The 21,475-nt window shown below is 59.6% G+C and overlaps 1 protein-coding gene across 1 annotated transcript in view; it reads right to left on the reverse strand.

Annotated features, from left to right (window-relative positions):
• ATP2C2 (ATPase secretory pathway Ca2+ transporting 2) overlaps positions 1–21,475 on the reverse strand; it is a 35,842-nt gene that overhangs the window by 5,989 nt on the left and 8,378 nt on the right. Inside the window, exons 2-18 of the mRNA XM_040982153.1 lie at positions 18,865–18,975; positions 17,434–17,550; positions 15,373–15,462; positions 15,143–15,178; positions 14,993–15,054; positions 12,610–12,718; positions 10,461–10,610; positions 10,313–10,381; positions 10,113–10,188; positions 8,202–8,268; positions 5,629–5,753; positions 5,447–5,544; positions 4,825–4,926; positions 4,082–4,171; positions 1,422–1,523; positions 784–940; positions 362–532 (exon numbers count right to left, since the gene is read on the reverse strand). Coding sequence (XP_040838087.1) covers positions 362–532; positions 784–940; positions 1,422–1,523; positions 4,082–4,171; positions 4,825–4,926; positions 5,447–5,544; positions 5,629–5,753; positions 8,202–8,268; positions 10,113–10,188; positions 10,313–10,381; positions 10,461–10,610; positions 12,610–12,718; positions 14,993–15,054; positions 15,143–15,178; positions 15,373–15,462; positions 17,434–17,550; positions 18,865–18,975 — 1,732 coding nt within the window. The remainder of the gene's footprint in view (positions 1–361; positions 533–783; positions 941–1,421; positions 1,524–4,081; positions 4,172–4,824; positions 4,927–5,446; positions 5,545–5,628; positions 5,754–8,201; positions 8,269–10,112; positions 10,189–10,312; positions 10,382–10,460; positions 10,611–12,609; positions 12,719–14,992; positions 15,055–15,142; positions 15,179–15,372; positions 15,463–17,433; positions 17,551–18,864; positions 18,976–21,475) is intronic.

Here is a 21,475-nt window from a genome sequence, read left to right on the forward strand (position 1 = left end):
CTCTGTGTCAGCTTTGTGGCCCTGCCTCCCCAGAAGTGACACATAGCAACAGCCTCACATCCCCAGGGAGGAATGGCCACCCCAAGGTCCCACAGCCTGGGGAGGGGCAAACTTGGAGCCTGATGTGGCTCTGATTCCAAAGCTGGTGCCAGGAACCAGACTGCCACTGGGTGCAACACTGCCCATTGTCCTCAGTGTACAAGGACATGGCCCCTTCTGGGGAACAGACTCCTAGGAGTGGCATGCCCACTGCCCATTGGATCCTGCCCAGGCGTAGTGCTCCTGACCCAGCCTTGACCCATAAGGCAGGAACGCCATGGACAAAGGGATCAGGCTCCCCGCATCCTCTCCCCTGGCATACCCACAGCCAGGGCCGTCTCCAGCGCGTCCCCCGTGATCATTGCCACTGACACGCCTGAGGCACGCAGCGCCTGCACAGCTTCCTTCACGCCAGCCCTTGGTGGGTCGATGATGCCCACCAGGCCCAGGAACATCAGCGCGCCCAGCTCGGGCCCAGAGGCCAGGGCCAGCACTGAGGAGAGACCACCACCGAGCAGGGGTCAGCAGGGTGTGGGGTAGAGGCCACCATGGCCAGTACCGTCCAGGGCTCCTGCTTGGGGAAACGCCGCCCATGCGGAAACCACAGGGGCAGACAGGTGCCACTGAGTGCTGGGTGGTGTGTGGGGGCGTCCTGCCCCGCATGTGACCTTGGGCACTGAGCATTTCTGTTCCACCTGACCACCCTCCCGAGGGCTGCCTAGCCACTGAGCCACCCGCACTGACCACGCAGGCCCAGTGAGCCCATCCTCGCCTCCTCCTGCAGGCAGAAGGCCCGGTGCTGCGGCGTCAGGGGCAGGGGAATACCCCCGTGGTTATAGCTGCTGCAGGAGCTGATCACCTCTTCAAAAGCCCCTTTCATGAAGTAGGTGTCGTCCTGGTCCTGGGAGAGGTGAGAGGGAGACTTGAGATGGAGGAAGGAGAGGAAAAAGCAGCCATAGGTCCCGCCCCAGGAGCCAGGGTGGCTCCACCCCCAAAGGGAGGAGCCAATAGGACAAGCAGGACCTCAGTGTGGGAGGTCCAGGAAGTAGAGGCTCAGCGCTGGCCGGCACAGGGCGACCACAGGGACATGTGCCACTCAGCCACCCACTCAGCCATTCAGGCCAGAGACAAAGCTGTACCTGCTGCCTAGGCACTGGCAGGTACAGGCTGCTGGGTGGCACCGGCAGGTACAGGCTGCTGGGTGGCACTTACTTCTGCCTCAGCAGGCCTGGTCCCGGGTGGCATTGTTGCCACCACCCCAGGGATGCTGCTTTGAGAGATGCCCGAAAGAGGACGTGAATCTAACAGACACTGACTATCAATGGCCAGGTGGATCCCGAGTCCCAAGGCTGCATTTAGAGGTGGGGGTACGGCAGACTCACCCCACTCTTGGTGCTGCACCTCACGGCCATCCACTTCTGCTCGGAGCTGAACGGAATCTCCTTCTTCCTCACATAGGCATCTTTGATGTCACCCAGGTCCATCTGGGGTGAGAAAGCAGGCCCTTTGGTGAGCCACCTGCAGCCAGCCTGTCCCGGGCCACCCTGTGAGGTGTGCACACAGCCGGCAGGTGACAGCTCAGGATCTGGGTCCCTGCCACTCACATGGCTGCGCCTGGGCTGTGACAGGCGTTTGGGGAGTGAACCAGTGGATGGAACATCACTATCGTTGTCTCTGTGCCTTCCAAATACTTTCGTAAAGTAAAAATTTACAATAATATGTTCAGTGCAAGAATGTTTTTAGATGCAGTTTTTTCATGCCATGAATTTCCCACAACCTTTATGATGACCTTATATTCCAAGCACAAGTATGCACACAGACCATGCACCTGTGGCATGCACACAGCACACACACAGACCATGCACCTGTGGCATGCACACAGCACACACACAGACCATGCACCTGTGGCATGCACACAGCACACACACAGACCATGCACCTGTGGCATGCACACAGCACACACACAGACCATGCACCTGTGGCATGCACACAGCACACACACAGACCATGCACCTGTGGCATGCACACAGCACACACACAGACCATGCACCTGTGGCATGCACACAGCACACACACAGACCATGCACCTGTGGCATGCACACAGCACACACACAGACCATGCACCTGTGGCATGCACACAGCACACACACAGACCATGCACCTGTGGCATGCACACAGCACACACACAGACCATGCACCTGTGGCATGCACACAGCACACACACAGACCATGCACCTGTGGCATGCACACAGCACACACACAGACCATGCACCTGTGGCATGCACACAGCACACACACAGACCATGCACCTGTGGCATGCACACAGCACACACACAGACCATGCACCTGTGGCATGCACACAGCACACACACAGACCATGCACCTGTGGCATGCACACAGCACACACACAGACCATGCACCTGTGGCATGCACACAGCACACACACAGACCATGCACCTGTGGCATGCACACAGCACACACACAGACCATGCACCTGTGGCATGCACACAGCACACACACAGACCATGCACCTGTGGCATGCACACAGCACACACACAGACCATGCACCTGTGGCATGCACACAGCACACACACAGACCACGTGCCTGAGGTGTGAATGTTTCTCAGGCTTGGGTGACCAGGACGCAGTGTCTGGCAGTCCTGTAAGCGGGGGAGCCGAGCTTCGTCCCCACAAACACATCTCTACAGTGAAGTCCTAACCCAGATCTCTGAGGGTTCTGCTCCAATGCCCGAGCATCAGAGGAGACGGCATGTGGCTGTGCACCATTTGGCAGGAGGTGGGCAATGGGTGTGGTCCCTGTCAGCTAGGAGTCCCACCCCCACTCTGATTTCTGACCACAGGAACTGCAGTTCCCTGGGTTGCTGCCCACCCCTCCAAAGTTCCCATGTGTGGGGTGAGGGTTCAGCCAGCTTTGGGGGCAGAAGGGGTAGGAGCTGAGCCCGCAGGCCCTGTCTGAGAGTCTCAGGTGGAACCCACCCTGTGTGCCCTTGTCCCCACTTGCCCGCTATGGGTGCTGGCTTCCAGGAGGCAGAACCTCCTATGGGTGCACGGGACGGGTAAGCTGATGGGCCTGGGACAAGAGAGGTGACTTATGAAAACTGGGGTGGGTGAGGCACAGGAGTTACAGCCCACACAGTGATGGGTGCCCAGGACGTGCTGCACCATATGGTGCCACGGGTGGCCGGCTGCCATGGGGAAGGCACACCCTGCTCAGAGACAGGGGCTCTCAGGTGGACAGGGTGCTGGATGAGGCGATGGCTCCACCCAGCTATGCGTACCCCGCCCCCCGTGACTCAGATGTAGATGCCACAGGCATGCAGCTCTTTAAGCATGCTTTGGAGCTCAATAAAGAGCTTAATTAACAAAAAGGGGAGGGAACACTGAAGTGAACTTGAAGAAGGCTGGAGGTGGCCAGAGAGGTCAGGGCACAGAGGCAGGCAGGGGTCAGATGGTGCAGAACAAACACCCGAGCTGGGCTGTCCTGACCTGGGGAGTGAGAAGGGATGAGAGACAAATCACCTGGCAGCCACAGGGATGACGGTGGGGGCAGGGCCGATGTGTCCCTAGGCCTGGCTGAAGTGAGAGAGACCAGGAGTGCGTCCCCCACCAGGCTGCCCAGGAAATGGGTGCAGGTGCAGACGGGGCCTTCACTCCCTTCCTCCTCCCACCCGCGGCTCCACGCCCCAACTTCTTCCTCCCCTTTCTACTGCTCACCTGTCCCCATGTGCCCAAGACCTAGCAGGGCCCACCAAAGGGTCCCTCACCTGCTCCTTTGGGTGCTCCAGTACTGGGGGCAGGACAGCAAGCATGTCACATATCAGAAGGAGTCAGCCCCTCATAGACAGGGGCTGGATGGGGCGAAGGCCCAGGTACCTCCCACTCTCCCCACACCTGCATCGGCACGGGCAGGGCCTGCTGGAGCCTTCAGAGAGCACACAGCACCCAGGGTACCCCCTCCTCACTCAGCCACCTGCTCCTATCCCACCCCTGCAGCCCCTGGCACTCCCCCCAGGGTTCCTACCTTCATGGCCAGCGCCAGCAGGGCGCCCTCTGTGGGCTGCCCAAGGACAGTGTTCCTCCTGATGACGGCGTTGTTGGCCACACAGCCGGCCTGGAGGGGGTTTCCAACACCTCTGGTTAGGACAGGGAGCTGGCACCCTGCGGGGTCTAGGGAAGTCAGGGGTGAAAGCATAGCCTGTGGGGTCCTGAGTGTGGGTGGTGGGGAGCGGGGCCCCGCCATGGGGATTCTGCCTGGGATGTGGGCCCGAGTGGGACAGATGTGCTGGGCGTACCTCACGGCCCTGAGCTAAAGCCATCTGCTGCAGACTTCAAAAAGGGTCAAGTCTGTGGATGGGGCCTGTCTCAGCGTGCCACAAACACTGAACATGAAAAGCAGCAATGGTAAAAACACGGGGGGCCCAGCTCTCCCTACCCCTGGATGGGAAGTGCAGCCCTCACGCCACTGCTCCGAGCCCCCCTCGCCTCAATCTAAAGCTGAGGGGATGCAGGGGTCTGGAGAGGCGAGACCCCCACGGTTCCCATCACGTCTTCCAGCACCTGTCTGAGCAGCTGACTGTAGCCCCTCCTAGCAAAGCGGAGGTGAGCACAAAGGACCCTCCTCTCCTCTCACCTCCCACCTTCCCTGTCTGCGGTTCACGTCCTGATGCTGTGACAGCCTGTGGTGGGCTTAGGTGGCCCACCTGCAGCTCCATTCCAAGCAATGCCAGGACTCCCATCTTTCCCCAGGGTGCCCCCAATGCTTACCTCCACCAATTTTCCCACCGAGATGTTGGAAAATTCCTTCACTACCTCCTGGGATGGTAAAAGGCAGACGGTCCCTTCGCCACTGTACCCAATGCCGCTGACCTGCAGAAGCCCGGAAGTGTTGGTGGGAGCCAGCCACATGCTCTCCCAGATCAGAGCTGGCCAGTCGGCACCAGGGTCACTCGATGCACAGGCAACCATGGGAGGTAAGCCTGTGTCCCCACCCCCCGCAGGGTGTGGCCAATGTTTGCTCAGGGCCACAGGAGCAGCCCCAGGGACCCTCGCCCTGCCATCAGGGTGTGGAGGCAGCGTCCACCAGTGGGCGTGGCAGGACACCCAGAGGGTGCTGCTTTCAGAATGAGGTGCAGGACAGGTTCATGGAAAAAAGAAGCCAAGAGAGCAAAGCTGCACTGAGGAGCTCACAAGTGTGCCAAGTGGACAGGAAAGGGAAGTGGCGGGTGCCAAGAACGGGCACAGTCAGCTCGTCACGGCATGGAGGGGACCCATTAGCGTGGCAGCTGTGTAGTATGCTTAGCCCTCACGCGCGCCGTCCGGTCCAGCCCTCTGACCAGCACAGGACCAGGCTGCTGAGACAGGCCCCACGAATGTGCTTGGCACCCACCTCGGCGTGCAGCCCGTCAGACGTGACCAGCTGCGTCACGGTCATCTGGTTGGCCGTCAGGGTCCCTGTCTTGTCAGAGCAGATGACATTGCAGCAGCCTGGCAGGGGAGAGGGGACGGTCACCGCCATCTCCCCCACCCCAAGCTGACCCCCAAACATCCCCTGAAACCGTGTGGTCTCACCTAGGGTCTCCACAATGGGCAGCTTCTTCACAATGACCCGCTTCTTGGCCATGCGCAGCACTCCCAGGACCAGCGTGACCGTGACCACGATTGGCAGGCCCTCAGGGATGGCCGCCACTGCCAGGCTGCCTCGGGATGGAAGGGGAGGGTAGGTGGCCACCATCAGTATGGACATAGAGACGAGGGGTCTCAGCGTCCCCCCACCTCGTGGTACACCTGCATGCCCCCGCTGCAGCTTGCCACAGGGGCTGGGAGGGGCACCGCACAGCTCACATTCTCCCATCAGAGACAAGGGAAGGAACTCTAGGAGTGGGATTGCCCGCCTGTGGCGTCCTTTGATGACCGCCTGCCATTCATGTCGAGGTTCGGTCACCCCAGTAAGACCAGAGAAAGGCCAGAGGAAGGAGGTCGGTGGCTCGGCGCAGCTGTCGCCCTCCCTGCCTCATCCTCCAGATTGATCATCTGACTCAGCCTCCTGCAGCTCTGGCTGCTCATTCTGGGGGGAGGGCACGGGACTCAGCCCACCCCAACGAGGCCTCTCCAACAGTGTGAGCTGGGCAGAGGCCCCCAGGGGTGACAGCTAAACAGGGGTCCCAGCACTCTGTGGCGCGGAGTCCATGTGCACACTTGGCAAATGGGGATGTGGTGCAGCTGACACCCAGGCCTGCTCTGAAAGCATTTTTTGGTGGGGGCCATGAGATAACCCAAGGCGACACAGAGCGGCCGAGATCTGGCCAACAGCACGAGTAGCTGTGAGCTGACCAGTGTGGGAGCTTGTGGTTACGACATGGATGGTCACTCGATTCTTTCCGCTTTGTGACCGAAAATTATCTTTAAAGAAATTTCAAAGCAATGGTGATGAAAAGAAGCCGTGATGACTGTTGACAGTCATTCATGCCCGACTGCCACACACAGAGCTGTGCCCCGCGGGGCCCAGAGCAGCCACCCAGCATCTTTCCCGTGCAAACTCCAGCTTAAGTTTTCATGCCACATCTCCTGGAGGGGACCCCGGGCACCTGGACATCCAGCTCCGTGCACAAGGGAAGCCCTGGCTGGGACTGTGCCACCACCTCAGGCAGTGCCAAGAACACAACAGCCACGACCAGAACTGCACGCTGCCACGTCACTTCTGACTTCACAGGTGGCCAGTGTGGGTGGGGTGGCACAGAGGGTCCGTATCTCACCATCAAAACAAACTTAGTATCTGTACCGTGGACCCTGGGACCAGGGACACGTGGGGACAAGTTCTAGATCAAGATTGCAGCATGGGTTTATGGCCCAGACTGGCCAAACATTTGTGGAGGCGTGGGGTGGGCACACCACACCGCACCACGGCTGGTGCCTCTGTGTTCACAGCAATAAAAACAGGTCAGTCAGGGCGGACCAGGAAAAGTGTCAGCCCCGAGTCTCCCTCAGTGTCGCTCGGGGCACGCAGGACGAGGACTGGGTTTTGAGACAGTTCTTTCGGCAGGGTCAGCTGCACTCGGCCCCTATGGCAGCGACCCTCAGCCGGGGACCCTGCCCTCTGGTGGCCTCCTCCTGCAGAAGGCCTCTCACCTCAAGCCTAACCTGCTCCAGGGCTCATGCCCACCTGCTGGCTCCCAGCTTTTCTCTGCTTCTGCCTTTCCACGTGGCCAGCCAGCAGCTCCCATGCCCTGGGCTGGCACTGTGGCATAGCGAGTTAAGCCGCTTTTTGCAGTGCTGGTATTCACTATGGGCACAGATTTGAAACTCCAAGTATTTGACCTCCCGTGTGCAAGTGGGTAAAACTCTAGGCTCCAACCACTGTGACCATGTGACATGGACAGATGGAGAGAAGATTCTGTGTCTCTCCCCTTCACTCTAACCACCATGCAAATCAATCCTTTTTTTTTAAAGTAGCATGGAGATGGCAGGGAAGGTGTTGCAGGTCCACCCCGACTGTCCATCTCTGGCCCTTCCTGCTGGGGTCCAGGCATGCCCCCTGCCAAGCCCTGCAGGCACAGTCCTTGCATCCTTTCTGAGCCTTCACTGAGCCTACCCCACCGGCACACCTGGCCCTGTTATCTTACCTGGTCTTTTCTCCATCTGCTGTCAGTTCGTCACACCCCTATTCCCGGCCACGTGTGCAGGTCATGGGCCCTCCCACCCCCGCGGGGCCCACTCAGCACCAGCCTCCCATGTGCTCTCAGCACAGAATAGCTGTTACCAACGGGCACCCCGATCCATGGCCTGGAGACCCCACCAGGGCCAGTGCTCGATGGTGTACCCAGCTGGCCACAGCTGCTCAGCCAGCACATGTGGGACACTGTGGCCCCCGCTGCCCAGCAGCAGCGGGGTCTGTCCCCTCAGCACTCTCCTTCTGCAAGCCTGGGTCACCATGTCGGTCCTCACCTCGGCTTCCTGCTCTGTGGAACAGGAGCCCAGCCTGCCCCCACCAGCCGGGCCAGCAGGCGGCAGGGGTGGGCACGAGGCTCGGGGGCTCACACTCTTTGGCATAAAGAGCCAAACACGGCAGAGGAAGTTCCTTCACTGTGTACCTGGCAGGTCAGGGACACGCGTGGGCAGCAGGCAAGGCCCTGCAGAGCCCTTACCTGACACCGATGGTGAACATGCTGAGCAGCTGCTTCCCCTGCAGCCAGCCGAGCAGCATGATGAGACCTGCGGAGGAGACCTGCGCTCTGCCTGGTGGCTCTCGTCCCCTCAGGGACCCTCCCCACCACAGCAGAGCCCCGGTCTTGCCTCTGGAAGGACCCGCGCTGTACCCAGTGAAGCGGCGGCTGGCACAGCAGGTCACTTGCCAATGTCTGGATTTTGCACAAGCACGGCTGTCTGCAGTGCCTGGTGTGGCCAGCGACAGCGGCCAGCACACCCTTCTAGCTCGCTGTCTGAGCAGTTCACTTCTGCCTTATTGATCATTGACCAAATGTACCGCTGGCTGGAAACGCTAAGCACCACGCTGGGCCTGCTGAGCTGCCGCACACAGACCCGCCCCACAACACAGGACCGATCTGTGCCGCACAGGAGATGACCTGGGGCTGTGCGTACCAGCGAGGCCTTGGTTTGCTCCTCTGGAATGGGCATGGTGACCATACCGATAGCCACTTCCCCAATCCAGGAATGTTCACAAGGTTTAAGACAACTCACTGCTTGGCAGTAACACCCAGGCCTCAGCCAGGGCTGCCAACCTTCTTAGAAGGACAGGGGCCCGAGGCTGGCCACCTGCTGACAAGAGCCATGGCTGAGTGGGAGTGCATGCGTGTGGGAGAGGGGCATAGGGACCACCACATGTGACCTGTTGGCTTGGCTCCTGGCACATTAGGGGCACACAGATGAAATGGGCCAGAGGAGGGGGAGTAGTGAAATGCAATCTCATCGTAGGGGAATGTTAGAACAGATGAAGCTGGGCCCGGCGCTACAGCCTAGAGCCTGAAGTCCTTGCCTTGCAAGTGCTGGGATCCCATATGGGCGCTGGTTCTAGTACCAGTGGCCCCTCTTCCCATCCAGCTCCCTGCTTGTTGCCTGGGAAAGCACTCGGGGACGGCCCAAAGCCTTGGGACCCTACACCCATGTGGGAAACCCAGACGAAGCTCCTGGCTTCTTGTTTTGGCCTGGCCCAGCCACAGACATTGTAGCCATTTGAGACAAAGGTTCAAGATACCCGGATGCTCCATGACAGCGCCCCCTCCTCTGGGCAACGTATGAAGACCCTCACGCAAGGGGTCTTGCTAAGCCTCAAAGCAACCAGAGTGTGAGAAAACGTGTGCGTGGGTTCAAAACTGGCTGAGCAAATATAAGCGTCTTTGAATTCCATTTCCCTCCATGCCCTTTGAAGTCTCCTGCAGGTGCTAACTCCTCCTATCAGTTCAGGGGATCTCTCTGCTGGTGGCCCGGGCCCCCTGTAAGAGCAGAAGCCGTGCCTGGCTCACCGTGTGGCCCTAGGACTAACACAGGGTCTCGTGTGCCCAGCGTGCTCCTGGGTCCAGGCTCATGGCACAGGGTGACCTGGGGTGCAGCCACACTGCAGCAGGCAGGGGCAGCTGCATCTCCCAGGAACATTTTCTGGCTCTGGGGTGTCGGCCTGACCCCAGGATGTTGCCCCGCACCACAGCATGCCCCGTGGGCAGTGCTGTGTTGCGTTACTTAATCATTACTCCTCACGGGCCAGGCACTGAAGAACGGCAGTCAAGGTCGTGGAATCAGGCCTGGGCTTGCACAGGCGTAAAGACCTGAATTTAGATCTGCAGTGTTGCAAACGTGCTGCTGGGTATGTCACCTAAGTCCACACCAACCCAGGCATGGCCTTGACTAGAAATACAGCTGAACTACATTTCCCAGACTCCTTTGCAGTTGGGGATGCCATGTGACTCCATCTTAGCCAACAGGAAACAGGCAAAGGTAATAACTTCTGCTTCTTGGTGTGAGCTTTAAAATCTTCCCCCGTGGGCCTCCATGTTTTTGCTTTCCCACCACCCAGCCATCCAGGTGGAAGTTGCTTTACTCACCAATGATGACAAATGAGAAGATAGTCAGCTGCTTCCCCAACCTGTCCATGCTTTTCTGAAGAGGAGTCTTGGGCGTCTGGAGGGCGAGGGTGATGGTCAGACAAGGTCCCACCTGTGCCCCCTAAGCCCACAAACCCAGAACAGACACCCCCGCTAGCTCAAACCCCAGCTTGCAGAAGACCCGACCCCCGGGCTCTCACCTCCTCAGCTTGCATCATCTTAAACACTTCTCCGAATTGTGACTTCTCCCCAGTTCCGATCACAACACCCTGCTCGGACAGACAGAGGCGGCGTCCAGGCTGAGGCCAGGAGCCGGCGGGGGGCGGGTGCTGGGGCTTGTGGCCTCACCTGGCCCTTGCCGGACTGCACCAGGGTCCCCATGAAGACGATGTTGTGGAGTGAGGTGAGGTCGGCCCCGCCCGCCAAGGGGCCGTCCGTCTTGCTGCAGGGCTCACCTTCCCCCGTGAAGCTGGACTCGTCCACCAGGAGGTCGGTGACCTAGTGGAACAGGGGGCAGAGAGCATGACTGTCCCTCTGCCACAGGGCTCGGGCATCAGGAACATCCACCAGGGAACATGCTGCGAACGCGGATGCAGGATTGAGAACTGCAGTTTCCAAGGCCTCCAGGAACCAAACTCAGGAGCCAGTGTGGTAGTGCAGCATGTTAAACTACCATTGGCTGGGCCCGGTGAGGTAGCCTAGCGGCTAGAGTCCTCACCTTGTGCATTCTGGGATCCCATGGGTGCTGGTTCTAATCCTGGCTGCCCTGCTTCCCATCCAGCTCCCTGCTTGTGATCTGGGAAAGCAGTCGAGGACAGCCCAAAGCCTTGGGGCCCTGCACCCATGTGGGAGACCCAGAGGAGGCTCTGGACTCCTGGCTTTGGATCGGCTTAGCTCTGGCTGTTGTGGTTGCTTGGGGAGTGAATCATTGGGTGGAAAATCTTCCTTTCTCATCTCTTCTCCTCTCTGTATGTCTGATTTTCCAATGAAAACAAAATAAATCTTAAAAAAAAAAAAAAGCTACCTCTGGCCATACTGGCATCCCAGATGGAGTACCAGTCACTCAGCTCCCTGCTGAACTGCTCCCGCCTTGCAAATCCCGCACCAACTCCTGTCCACGCCTGCCTCCACCCAGAACAAGCTACTGGAGCTGTGGTGGTCCCAGAGCGCACCTCCCAGCACCTGTGCCTCCCCCCACCACGCCCCTGCAGCTCGACACTCCCAGCTGCCCCCTGGCCCACGTGCCTCCCTCTAGGTGGGCACAGAGAGGCACCGGAAGATAGGGAAGGTGGTTGATGGGAACTTGAGGTTCACTGTACAAAGTGCTCGGCCAGTGCCCTCCAAACCTTCCAGGTGTTCAGAGAAAGTGGAGTCAGAGAACCCCTGTGGGGGATGGGAGGGAGTGGGCAGAGGACAGTCCCTCTGCCAGGCTGGAGCAGGGAAGGCCGTGGAGGACACCCACCGGGTCCTGACCACAGTGAGGCACAGGGAGTCACGTGGTGTCCTCACTGGGTCCCACACCATGACAGGTACAGGGGCACAGGGCTTGGTGGGGGCAGGCCTGTGCCCCCTCCAGACCTGGAGTCTCTTATGTCTGAGAGTGGAAGTGGAAAGAAGGAACCCTGAGCCCCTGAATGCATCTGGCCACAGGAGGAGGGAGTGTGGGGGGACCTAAAGCACGGCTAACCCCCAGCCCCCATCATTCCACCAGCTACCCGGGCACGGGGTAGAGAACAACAGGAAACCTCTGCTCCCTGGCAACTGGGCAAAGCATAGCCTGCAGAGGCCAGAGCCTCAGGTTTGGGCCCCTCCTCCTCCGCCCGTGGCTGCAGGGAAGAACACCACAGTGCCCTTTGCTGAGATCAGACGGGGTGTTCCGCTCAGGGGTCTCAGCCCCAGGAGGAAGCAGAGGGAGGAGGGCAGGCAGCAGGGCCCACACACAGGAGGACACAGAACCACGCAGCCCAGGTGCCAAGGAGATGGCCGAAGGCCAGTGTCTTACCTCCCGTGGCCTGGCAGGCTGGCACCCAGCACCCCCTGTCCACCCTCTCCCCTCCCTGGAGGTAATATGGGACTCTGAGTTCCAGCAGCCCTGCTTTAATGCTGCTTCTATTTTTGGAAAGGCAGAGAACTTGGGCCATTGTTCTGACTCTGGGAAGAAGCAAAGAGTGTTCCCTGACCCCCACCCCCGCAGGGAGATCGGGGCAGGGGTTTTCAGAGTTCCTGTGAGGCCACTACTTCTTGAAGCCCAGGAAGTTGACAACACACATGGGCAGTCCCGCAGCCTGGCTCTGCAGCACAAGCCCACTGCGTGCGGCCAGGGAGCCGCCCGGGCCGGCGAGGACACGTGCCGCTTAACATCGCCACAATGACCCTGGAAGCTGCCCGGGACGCAGGCAGGGAAACTGAGGCTCCGAGAGGTGGTCCCCTCTGTGGCTGCACACTGGACGCCAAGGTCAGGGGCCAGCCACATACTCCCTTCCCGCCAGGCGCTCACCTCTATGAGTCGGATGTCTGCAGGGATCCGATCTCCAATGGAGAGAGCCACGAGGTCGCCAGGAACCAGCTCCCGCGCCAGCAGGTGCTGCAGCCTTCCCTCCCTGATGCTGCACCATGAGGGGAGAAAGGACATCCACTGACCACCTGAGCAAAGACCACCCCAACCGCAGGCAAACTGTGCACTTATGGGTTCATGATTTTTGAATTCACACAGCCCAGCAGACCTGGGCGGGGCAGGGGACCCCAGCCTCATCTGAAAAACAAGGTTATCACTGCACACGCAAAGCGGGGACCACATGCCTTCCGGAAGCTTCGGCAGGTTTAGATCAGTGGTTCCAAAGCCCCTCCCAGAGCTGGCAGTCCGCGGCCTGGGGGAGGAGCTGTGTGTGGGAGCCAGGGACAGAGTCCCAGTAGGGAGGTGCATTTTAAATACCCAGAAAGGCCAGTCCCCCTTGGTCGGTGGGAGAGACCATCTGCCCTCAGACCGCAGACATGGCACCGCCCCTACCCACACCAGCTGGATGTTGGCTGACCCTTGCCATTCACCTTGCTTGGGCAGCCAGGGAGCGCCTACAGCACACACACTGAGTCATGACTCCTGCCCATGGCCAACCCCCAGGCTGTCACTGTCCCTTGCGCTCTGTCCTGCTCTCAGACAGCCCAGCTCCCTCTGTGCTGCAGCCCTTGTGTGCTGGGCGGACATTCCCTCCTGCCTCCTTCACCACAGTCACTCTCGTTCAGACCTCCACCTTCTCCTCACAGTGACAGGCTCCAGGGAGCCTGGCAGAGACCGCCAGGGTGGCCCTGCCCCCTGCCTCTGGCTGTCAAATCATGCAACACGGGCTTGTGTGACGTGAGTGGACGCTTGCTGGGGGCCGTGGGAAAGGTTTCCTTACTCTGCATACACACGTACCACCTCTCCCTCTGCAGGAGCTCTGCATGTTTGGTTGGGATGCCTAGAGCATTGGCAGCCACCTTGAGGCCATGAGGGAAGCCATCTAGAGAACAAAGTCAACAAGCTGAGGATGGCACAAGTTGGGACCAGGGAGCAGATCCTTGATTCCATCTGGAAATCTGTGCTCGTTTCCCATTTTAGACCCCTTGCTACCAGACAGATTACTGCAACTACATGTTCTGTTCCTCATAGCTCAGTGTCCCAGTCAGAGACTTGCTGTTCCCACGCGGCACCTGCTCCTCCCAAGACATCAGGGTGGGGCCACTTGGTGACCACAGACTCCTCCAGCCAGGGAGCTCGGAATGCTTCCTGTCCCCATGGCCTTTCCGGGGTCCACTGACTGCCCAGAGCTTCAGGCTCTCTGTTCTTGCTTTGCAATCTGTCATCCTGTGCCCGCATCTCTGATACCCACAGACATACAGATACTTAGGCACACACACCCTGACACATGCACACATACAGTACAGAGCCATGCACACACACACAACGTATATACACAGACACACACGCCCCTCTCCAGTGTGACTGGGTGGAACTTCCTCTCCCCCCGGCTCCCCCAACCTACAGCCACCCGAGCAGTGCTAGCTCAGTAGTGTGCAGCTTGCTTCCCCATGCCACTGCCCCAGGACACACTGCCCAGGAGTCGCCGTCCCTAATCCCCAAGGGTCCTGTGGTCGCAGGGTCCTATCTGTTGCTTTACCTCGAGTTACACAGGCTAAGCACACAGACTTGGCCAATGTCAGAAGGGGTCAAGGGCGAAGTCCAGCCTTGTTTCCAAGTCATTCTGCCTTATACAAACTTGGGGTTCATTCTCTAAAAAGCCCACCTCTACCCTAGTCTGTCAGCTTCCTCTTCCCAGAGCGGTGGCCCTGGAGGGTGACCTTGGCCTGAGCTGCCCCGTCCAGGGACCACCAGGACCATGTGCCTTTTTTTTTTTCTAGCCAAGGTTTGTTAAAACGACACCAAACACAGGATTTGGGGCACAGTAGCCCAGCCACATGTGCAGCAACTGCAGCCCTGGGCAGGCCTTGTATTGGGCAGGGTGGTTCATGGCAAGTTTCCAGAAAGTTCTTTGGCTCAGTGCCATGCTGAGCAGAAGTGTCCAGGAGGCATGGGGGATGCCGGGGGAGGGGGCAGGGAGGGTTTTTTCTGCCTTGAACACCACAAGTCAGAGATGAGGGCAAGGTAGCCACGTGGGGACCTCCCTTGGCACCCACCCCTGGTCCCTGTCAGCCCTGGCCCTTCTCTGAGAAGCCAAGGACAGCTCCAGCTCCCACCCTCTGTGGCCCCCAGGAGGCCCAGAGAGGGTGAGTAGTGGCCTGAGGACTCACAGCACTGTGCTGGTCGGAGAGAGTGCAGCAGGAACCCGTCCTCCCATGGACTCAATGCCAGCCGAGCCAGCGCAACCCATGGGGCTCTGACTTACCAGTTGCATTCTGGGGGCACCAGCTTGGTCAGCTCCTCCAAAGACTTCTCTGACCTGTACTCCTGGTGGGAAGCAGAGCAGAGCCACAGCTCAAAGCTCCCATTACGCCTGCACAAGCCCCTGTAGGGACCCCCAGGGAGGGAAGCCCACCTGGACGAAGGCCACAGTGACCACGATGAGCACGGCCTGGGGACAGAGTGAGGGCAGAGCCTGTCAGGGGGTCTCTCCTTTCTCTGGGTAAGCCAGCACAGGTCAGCAGGCAGCACCTCCCTTTAGCAACCTCCTTCCCTCGATGACGTCGGGTGGTGATGCCAGCTCCAGCACTGGTGCCAGCCTCACGAACAGAGGCCGACCAGGCCCCCACCCCTGCCACCACTCACCAAGGCGATGCTGACGGCGTCCTCGTATTCCTGGGTGAGGACGCTGACCAGGGCAGAGCTCAGCAGCAGCAGGATCAGCGGGTTCTTAAACTGAAAGACGGCAAGCAGAGAGGGCTGGGTCCTCTGCCTTGCTGAGACCAGCAGGAGCCCTGCTTGTGCAGGCTGAGCCCCCAGCGCTGTGCCCACAGCAGGGAGCCACCACCCACCCTCCCGCCATTATGGCACCACACCCACCAATACACCAACACTGCCCCCGTGGCTGGGCCACCCCTTGCCACAGCTCCACATGCCCTGGGTGGAGACAGCGGGGGACGTCTTCCGCTCGTGAGCCTTTCGGATCACACACACTGCCATCATGCATGCCTAGGCAGCACCTTGTACCCCACAACAGCTTCAGGGACAGCAAGGACACCCCCTTTCCCTTAAGGACAGCTGCTCCCTGGCAGAGAGCTCATGCCCTCACTTTGTACACCTACTTCTTCACAGACACACTTCCTGGCCATCCATGTGACACACACTCAGAGCAGATCAGAGAGCAGACCTGAGGTGAGCACCACAGATGGAACAAATATATTGACAGATAAGTCACCACTGTGGGAAGTAGCCAAGGCGTAAAGGGGAAATGTGGTCAGAGGTGGGACACACGTGGCTTCCAGGGGCGTCAGGCTGGTGGGACGCACGGAGGGCCTGCCCTCCCCAGCCCTGGCATGTCTCATCTCCTTATCCTCCAGCACAGCGGGTGCCAGTCACTGCTGTGGTTCTTTAAGACCAAGCATCCCAGGGACAGTCCCTGTGACTGCCCCAACCCTGTCATGTACCTCCATTGCCTGCTGGAACAGCCTCCCCCAGGACAGGCACCGTGACTGTCCTGGGGTCACGGCCGGCAGGGGCTCAGGCATCAGAGTCCCAGATCTCCACGTCTGCCCCCAGGAGCCCTCTGGCCAGATCCTGCCTCTCCTGGGCACTGTGAGCTATCAGCAATGGCTGGGAAGCAGTGTTAGCAGGTTCTGAAGGAACTTAGGTAGGGCTAGGGGCAGAACCGCAGCCTCTGTGCCCCTTCCTGGCACCGAGCTCCAAGGAGCCAGGGAGCTGGCCGGGGCCACCTGTGTACCTGGAAGCCAATTTTGGTGCCAGAAGGCACCAGTGAGTGACACCCCCAGGGCACTGAGAACAGAGCCAGAAGGGGAGGGAGTGAGGACCACACAGAGGCCATGGGAGGGTAAGTATGGGATCCTGACCGGCCAATCAGGAAAGCAGCTGACACCGGGGGCAGGCCAGAGGCAGAGAGGCCAGGCCAGGGAGGAAGGCTGGAGAGGGGAAACCGAGGCATCACCAATGCCCAGTCCTGGGCGGATGAAGAGGTGCAGGCAGGGCCTGCAGCTGCGTCTGATTCAGTGTCCTCTTCACGCCTTCCCGTGGCTTCCAGCCACGCGACCTGCCCCCATGCACTGAGCAGCACCCCACCAGTGCCCTTGGCCTTGTGAGGAACCCCAGGGGCCTCTGGAGCAGGCCGTTCCTCTACACTCCCCAGCACAGCCACCTGCTCACCGCGGTACGCCCTGATCTGGGCTGCCAGCGAGAAGCCAGGACGCCGGCTCTGTCCAGAGTCCAGGGCAACGCAGACTGTCATGTTAGAGGGACCACACTGTGGTGGCCCTGGGGGCAGCCTCACCCTCACAGTGCGTGTCACATGCGGGCCGGCACTGTCTGCCAGGTTGGCACCTGCGCATGGCCAGGAGACATGCCTGTGCCCTCTGCTTCCTCCTCTCCAGCAGGTGAGGATCAGGTTAAGGTTACCACTTGCCAAACACGGAGAGGTGCAGGTGCGGGGCACAAGGTGAGCCCTCGCTGAGTGCAGTCGCTGGTGCTCATTGCCATGGCTGCCTGGGCGTGGCATTCCCAGCTCCTCTGGCAGGAGGCAGCCTCGTTTGTCCCTGGCATAGCTGCCCCACGCCCCTGGCAGGACCCACCCGGAACGCCCCAGTGAACATTTGAAGAACAAACACTCCCTGTGCTTCCTGGCTGAGGCTGACGACTGCAAATCACGACCCGGGGTCCTACCTGATCCAGGTATTTCTTCCACAAAGGCTCTGCATTGTCGGGGACAAACTCATTCCAGCCGTGGACCAGCCTGCGCTGCGTCACCGCCGACTCTGACAGCCCAGTGTGCAGGTCCACCTGGGGGGCAGGGTCAAGTGTCAGCTCCCGGGGAGGGGGCCAGTTGCAGATTCCTGTCCAGGCTACAGTGGCTGCTGGCATGGGCAAGGGCGCCACAGACAGGGGGCAGGGTCAAAGCCTGCAGAGGGGGCAGCAAAGGGAAGGAGCTGAGGCAGACCCCATGGGTGCCCCACAGTTATGGCTGGACGGGGGCCTGGCCTGAGGTGCCATGTGTGCTGCAGCAGTGTGGAATTTGGAGAATACAGGAACGTGTTTCCCTCCACTCGCCCTCTTTTATCTTCTTGAAAGGCATAGTTAGAGAGAGAGAGAGGAGATTCCATTCTTTGGCTCACTCCCCAAATGGTCGTAGTGGCTGAATCTGGATCCAGTCAAAGCTAGAAGCCAGAAGCTCCATCCAGGTCTCCCACATGGGTGCAGGGACCCAAGGACTCAAGCCATCCTCCGCTGCTTCCGGGCCATAAGCAGGAAGCTGGGCGGAAGGAGGAGCAGCCAGGACTCAAATGGGCACTCACACAGAATGCAGGTGCCACAGAGGGTGGCATTACCCCCTGCACCACAGTGCCGGCCCCTCTCTGAAAACACATGGGTACAGCTGCTGGGAAACACAGCCTGGCTGCTCCTCAAGAAACTAAACAGAGAGTGGCCCTGGGTCTGCACTGGCCAGGAACTCAAATTCTCTGTTTTAAAAAAAAATTCAGAAGGGGCCGGTGTTGTGGCATAGTGGGTTAAGCAGCTACCTGTGCTCCTGGGATCCCATTTGGGAGCACTGGCTCCAGTTCCAGCTGCCATGGTTCTGATCCAGCTCCTAGCTAATGTGCCTTGCAAAGAAGCAGATGAAGATACAAGCATTCAGGCTCCTCCCACCCGCCGGGTGACGCGGCTGGGGTTGCAGGTGTCTGGGTTCACCTGGCCCAGCCCTGGCTGCCACATGTGGGCCTGCTGTGGCCATTTGGGGAGTGACCTTCTCTCTCTCCACCTCCTCAACACTCTGCATTTCACATCAAAGAAACATTCACCGGATGGAGCAGGGGCTGCACTGCCCATCTCCACTGACTCCTTGACCTGTCACCCCACCTCAGGCAACAGCACACGTGTGCGTCTGGGGGGCTCCCGTAGCCTGCTTGGAAGGCCACCGTCCTGTGCGGCCCCAGGGAACACAGGGGCAGGGTGGGGGTCGCCCCCTGGGAATCAGAAACCCCCGCCCACAGGACTGCCAGCCAGCCCTGAAGCAGCGCGATTGTGGGGCTTGGTGCTGCCTCCCTTGCCATCTAAAAACCTGGTCGCAGGTGGCAACAGGCGTGAGCAGGTTCTTACGTGCAGCAGGTGGGCCAGGTCCTCTCGGTGGCATTTGCATGCTTCCCTCGGGGGCAAGGCCTCCACCGCCTTCTCCTTGTCGATGGGTTTCAGCTCGCACTGACCATCAATCTGTAGAAAGAATGGGGACAGAGTGACACTTGGTCCTCACACTCGATTCTGAAGCATGCCAGGAGGGCACTGCTGTCCGGGGTGACTGGCGCGAGCAGCCTGTAGACCCAGAGTGACCGCATGGAGCCCAGAAGCTCCTTGTGCCACTGCTGCTGTGATGGCTGGCCATGGCTCATACACACACACACACACACACACACACTGGGGGCAGTGCGGGTGGTCAAGCAGGCTGGCCGTGGCTTACACTTACACACACACACACACACACACACTGGGGGCAGTGCAGGAGCTCAGCCAGGGACAGGGCACAGACCCGTCCTGGGAGGTGGGGTGAGGCCCGGGAAGAGGAAGCCACACTAAACCCCTGGAGCTCTGTGAGGCTGAGCTAATGCAGAGTAGACCTCAGAGGAGAGAGCCCCGCATGCTTATGTGAAGCCTTTCCTGGTACTCAGCTCCCAGGACCAAGCGATAGCCATCAGCTCTTTGAAGCAGGAAGCAGGAAGGGGCACAGGTGTTGCTCAACTGCTGCCTTTGGGGGTAAGAGACAGCCTGTCCCCTCTTCCTGCTGCGGGGAGGAGTCAGATGGAACAGACACGGTCTCTGGTCCCTGGTGAAGTTACCCCGTTACCCTTTAAAATGTGCTTCTCCCCATTTCTTATTCAGCCTCCCCCTCCTGGCACCCTTGGGGGAGAACAAAGGGACAGCACCAGCATGAGTAATCACCATCTCTTAGAGTTGTCCTAACCAAGGCAAGGAGTCCTGGCCCACACAGTGCCAGGGGTATCAACATGACCCACACAGTGCCAAGGGCTGGCGCCTTAGCTTTCAGCTTATCATCAGGATGGGAGGAGAAGCCAGCAGTCTCTCCCTTTCATTCCGGGGGAGGTGGGGGGCTTTACTGCCCGTTGTGATCGCGTTTGTTTTCTTTCTGCCCTTGGGGTGACTCATGTGAACCCCCTTCCTGAGACGGTACATGAAAGACCCCATTTCCACCATTTCCTCAGGACTTTTCCCTCCTTGGAACTCCCTTCTGCCACTAAGAAGGGGACCTCTTTCCTCCCTTGGAGCGCCCTCCTGTCACTGCAGCAGGAGCCCTTTTAACCCCCTTTCCTAAATCCTGCCTTGCAAACTAGAGTGTCCTCAGGACAAGTTTTCTTTCACGTGAGAAGGAACGAGGTTGCTGCCATGTTTTACCCATGTGTCACCTTGCAACACTGCCAGCCCCCGCCCCGGGCTGGGCACCCCACCCTGTGGCCCCCATCAGTCCACTCACTCTGCTGGGAGACCCCCACACCAGTGCCGCCAGTGCCGCCAGCGCCATCAGCTGGGAGAGATAGCTTCACATGATGACAGATCTATTTTTCACGATCTGCTTCCCACGTAGCAGGTAAGGCACTGCCTCTCGCTCACAGCAGACCAAGGGCACCGCTCCGAGAGCGTGGGGCAGCCCAGCCCTCAGCGCTCAGTCACGGCGGCCCTTCCTGGACGTGGCTACACCCAACTCTGAGACAGATGCGTCCGGTATACATGCATGTTCATAAAGGTACACACATGAGCACTCGCACACGCGTGTGAGCACACATGAGATCACGTGTGGACAATGTGCTCATATAAGAACACACGTGTGAACATCTAGACACCCAAGCGCACATGTGCATGTGTGAAATCTCCCGGTGAGCCTCCAGTTGCCCTCAGGACAACCAGCCAACCCTTCCAGCTCACCGTGGCCATCCCGCCTTGCATCTGGCCTCCATTCTCTGCAGCCAGTGCCTGGGGACACAGACCCCTCTGACGGGCACCTCGGCATCTCCTGGCCCAGGAGGAAGGTTCTCACATGCTCTGCATCTCATCCTGGGCTGGGGTGCCGTGAGGGCTGCGCCCGTGGCCAGTCCAGCAGGAGTCAGGCTCAACGCCGGCTCCGCCAGGCCTCTGGTGCTATTTTGGGAGGGATGGCAGAGGGACAGTGACACTGTGTTCAGAAAGTTCTAGAGTGGGAAGATGCAGGGTACCAGGAGAGGAGACAACATGGGTACCAAGTCCCAGGAAAGAAGGGGCTTTGGGTGCAAGACAGACCCTGAACAAGACAGAGCGAGAGGAGCGACTCCACTGGGGACCAGGGCTGAATCAGGCAAGTGCCACCACTGACGCCAAGTCCAGAGGCACGGCCACAGCAGGCAGAGCCCTGCAGCCCCGACAAGCAATGGGCAGGGACCTCCCAAAGTAGCGAGGGGCTCACCCATACAGAAGGAGGAATGTCACCCACTCAGCTTGGCCTTTTAAAAAGCGGGCAGGTGTGGGTGCTCAGAGCACCAGCGAAGGCACACACCGGAGACACCCACAACCCGAGGTGGAGGTCAAGTGTGACTGCCTGCGACCCTGCTTCCCAGGAAGCAGTGGTGACTGCCCCTGGTCTTGGGTCCTTGCCACCCACAAGTGGCACCAGTTCCTGGCTCCAGGCTGCTGTAGGCCTTGAGTGAAGATCTCTATCTTTCTCAATAAG

This window comes from Ochotona curzoniae, unplaced genomic scaffold (genome assembly GCF_017591425.1).
Source record: "Ochotona curzoniae isolate NIBS_2020 unplaced genomic scaffold, NIBS_Ocur_1.0 contig_3622, whole genome shotgun sequence".
Lineage (NCBI taxonomy): Eukaryota > Metazoa > Chordata > Mammalia > Lagomorpha > Ochotonidae > Ochotona > Ochotona curzoniae.